The 3,588-nt window shown below is 54.1% G+C and overlaps 1 protein-coding gene across 1 annotated transcript in view; it reads left to right on the plus strand.

Annotated features, from left to right (window-relative positions):
• NUP210 (nucleoporin 210kDa) overlaps nucleotides 1-3,588 on the plus strand; it is a 52,969-nt gene that overhangs the window by 8,016 nt on the left and 41,365 nt on the right. Inside the window, exons 3-6 of the mRNA XM_008587832.1 lie at nucleotides 796-988; nucleotides 1,492-1,598; nucleotides 2,315-2,419; nucleotides 2,523-2,624. Of these exons, the coding sequence (XP_008586054.1) occupies nucleotides 796-988; nucleotides 1,492-1,598; nucleotides 2,315-2,419; nucleotides 2,523-2,624 (507 nt within the window). The remainder of the gene's footprint in view (nucleotides 1-795; nucleotides 989-1,491; nucleotides 1,599-2,314; nucleotides 2,420-2,522; nucleotides 2,625-3,588) is intronic.

A 3,588-nucleotide genomic window follows, 5' to 3' on the forward strand; every position in this document is an offset into this window, starting at 1 on the left:
AGACCGGTTCCCACTCACTGGTTGAGCGCGGTGCAGGCGCAACACCAAGGGTTGCGATCCCATTGCTGGTCCCCGGTGCGGGTACGACACCGAGGGTTGCGATCCCGTTGCTGGTCAGTAAAAAAGACAAAAAGGAAAAAACATTGCTGGTCCCCGGTGCAGGTACGACACCGAGGGTTGCGATCCCGTTGCTGGTCAGTAAAAAAGACAAAAAGGAAAAAAAAAAAAGGAGCTTTGCCAACCTGGTGACTCTGGGACTTCCTAGGTGCATTGGCAATGCCTTAATTGCCTGGGGTGGAGGATGGCAAGGGTTTGGAAAGGTGAGGGCAGAGGGGAAGGAGAGTAGCCTGCCTGGAGTGGGTGGGGGTTCCCTGTCTTGGCATGTTGACACCTGGGGCCAAATAATTCTTGAGGGCTATCTTATGTAGTGTGTTTAGCAGCATTGCTGACCTCTCCCTACTAGATGCCAGTTGCACCCCTCCTCAGCTGAGGCATACATACAGCCCAAAGTGCCTCTAGACATTGCCAGAGGCAGTTCCCCAGGTGGGGAAGCTGGAGTTCCTTGTCCCCCATGGGGAACCACAGTCTGGAGTCAGAGGTCAGGCAGGCCAGGGCGATGAGGGCACCTGGATTGGTGACAGTATTGAGGATTGGTTTGTGACTCATCCCTACTTCCTCTCCAGGAGCTCCGTGGGCCTCAAGGCAGCTGACCAGCTTCAGGGTGCACTGTGTGGTCAGCAGTGACCATGTCTGATCTTGGGTGTGGCCATGGTGTCTGACCCTTGTGTCTTGCAGGTTCCGGTCTCCAGCCATCGCAACCCCCTGCTGGACCTGGCCGCCTATGACCAGCAGGGCCGCCGATTCGACAATTTCAGTTCTCTAAGTGTCCAGTGGGAGTCCACCAGACCGTTGCTGGCCAGCATCAAGCTTGACCCACCCATGCGGCTGGTGTCCCAGGACGATGGGAGCGGCCAGAAGAAGTTGCATGGTGAGCTGGGGTGGCGAGTCTGATAGCAGAGGGCAGGAGGATGGGACCAGTGAAACCCAGACAGAGAGGAAGTGTGCCAAGGCAGCTGTTTCTGTCGGGCGTGCTGGGACTCCCATTCATCCAGATCTAAGACTTGGGGTGCAGAATGAGCCACCTGCTCTCCTTTAATCCTGCACAGACTTTGTGAGGTAGGAACTAGAGGCTCAGGACTCACAGCAGGAACATCTCAGCTCCCGGGTCGTACAACAGATCCGTCAGCTCTAAGATCTGTGACTCTGTGCCATGGCATGTCCCAAAACTACTCAATAGCCACAAGTGGGTCCAGCTCCTCCAGCTCACCTCAGTTGCTCTGTGGGGCCTTGCTCAGGGCCTATTCACTCTTGCAGTACATGTGGTTTCAACATACTCTGTTATCTATGCTCAGATGTGAGGACGGGGTTGCTTCAGAGGCAGCCACGGGGCCAACATCCACTTTGACGTGGGTTCCCTCTTCCTGGACTCAGGTTTGCAGGCCATCTCAGTTCACGAGGCATCGGGAACCACAGCCATCTCTGCCACTGCGACTGGCTACCAGCAGTCCCACCTCAGCACAGCCCTAGTGAAGCCGCTGGTATCTCTCAGGGCCCAATGGCGGGTGGGGCCGCGGGCGAGGCAGGTGGTCTTTGTGCTTCTGCCTGAATTCTGCCTAGTGTCCGAGTGTCCTGAGCCCCATCGCTGGGACCCAGCCCGCAGCTCCCTGCTCTGCTCCCCCACATGGTGCCGCCTCCCTGACCCTGCTGCCCCCAGTCTGGGTCAGGTCAGCAGTCTCCTTCGAATGACAGTGGCAAGAAATTGAGGTGCATAGCATGCCACCCAAGGGAATGAGGGCTGTCCTGTCCTCTGTGAGCCAGCCATGGAGGCTCTTCCACCCGACCCTCCCTCACTCCCTGGCCTGGTCAGCAACTTCACTGTTTGCCCAAGCCCCCCATCTCCCACGGTATTGCCGTGGCATCCTGAAAGTCAGCAGCTGTGTGCGAGTCACCCACCTGTGTGGCCCAGCAGGGGGTGTGGCAGCATCTAGGCAGGACTGTTGATAACCACCTTCTCTGATGGGAGCAGGGAGGCGGCCACAGGCTCCACCTTGGTAGGATGAAGGGAGGCTTCAGAGGGGATATGGCCTTTCTTTTCAGCCTGGCTGAGGAGCCACCATGGTTTGATTGGGGATTGTGTCCTGGAACAAGGCCAGGACTATGGCTCTAGCTCTGCTCTTGCCTGGGAGCAGCCTGCAGGCTGGCCCGGTGTTGGCCCATGGTTGCCTGGATCTGATGGCCTTGGCTTGCCCTTCAGCACGCCCCTCCCATGCCTGTGACGGCATCCATAGAGCTCATTCTGGTGGAGGACGTGAGGGTGAGTCCGGAAGAGGTGACCATCTACAACCACCCTGGAATCCAGGTATAGTCCTTGCCCTGCCACCACCCTGCCTGGGCAAGACCCCTTGGAGGACCCTTGCCCTCCGACACACAGCCCGGTCCCCTCCCGCATCTCCCTTCTCCAGGTGGAGCTCCACGTCCAAGAAGGTTCTGGGTATTTCTTCCTCAACACGAGCACCGCAGATGTCATCAGGGTGGCCTACCAGGAGGCCAGGGGCATTGCCACGGTGAGCGTGGGCCTTCAGTCTTCACGGTGGTTTTAATTCCTTATTCAGGCTGTTGTGTGGTTAACAGATTGATTATTTCAAAAGCTGGTAGTTAATCACATCAACTATAATTAGCAAGGCCTTTAGCTTCTCTGATATATTCTGAAACTTTAGTCACTGTCATGTTATCTTTGTACAGAATTTTATTCCATATCCACAAACTATCCACACTATTAGTTACCTAATGGTTTCCTTTCTATCAGTCTTTTAATTAAGACTAAAATATTGTTACGTAAGCAGCACTGTAACAACTGCAAAGAAAATTGGTTTTAAGGGCCGGCCCGGTGGTGCACTTGGTAGAGTGCAGCGCTTGGGAGCGTGGTGGCTTCTCCTGCCAAGGGTTTGGATCCCATATAGAGACCGGTCCGCTCACTGGTTGAGCGCGGTGCGGGCGCAACACCGAGGGTTGCGATCCCGTTGCCGGTCACGAAAAAAGACAAAAAGGGAAAAAAAAAAAAAAAAAAGAAAATTGGTTTTAAGGGCCAGCCCGGTGGTGCACTCAGTAGAGAGCGGCGCTTGGGAGCGTGGCGGCTTCACCCGCCGAGGGTTCGGATCCCATATAGAGACCAGTCCACTCACTGGTTGAGCGCGGTGCGGGCGCAACACCGAGGGTTGCGATCCCGTTACCAGTCACGAAAAAAGACAAAAAGGGAAAAAAAAAAAAAAAAGAAAATTGGTTTTAAAAGATATATCAGCCTTTTCTGTTTTTCCGTGTTTCTCTCTTGAACCTCTCTCTACTCTTGAAGGTAAAAATTGGTTTTAAAAGGTATATCAGCCTTTTCTGTTTTTCCGTGTTTCTCTCTTGAACCTCTCTCTACTCTTGAAGGTAAAAATTGGTTTTAAAAGGTATATCAGCCTTTTCTGTTTTTCCGTGTTTCTCTCTTGAACCTCTCTCTACTCTTGAAGGTATTGACTTAGCCGTGTC

Source organism: Galeopterus variegatus, unplaced genomic scaffold, assembly GCF_000696425.1.
Source record: "Galeopterus variegatus unplaced genomic scaffold, G_variegatus-3.0.2 Scaffold4555, whole genome shotgun sequence".
NCBI classification, from domain to species: Eukaryota; Metazoa; Chordata; class Mammalia; order Dermoptera; family Cynocephalidae; genus Galeopterus; species Galeopterus variegatus.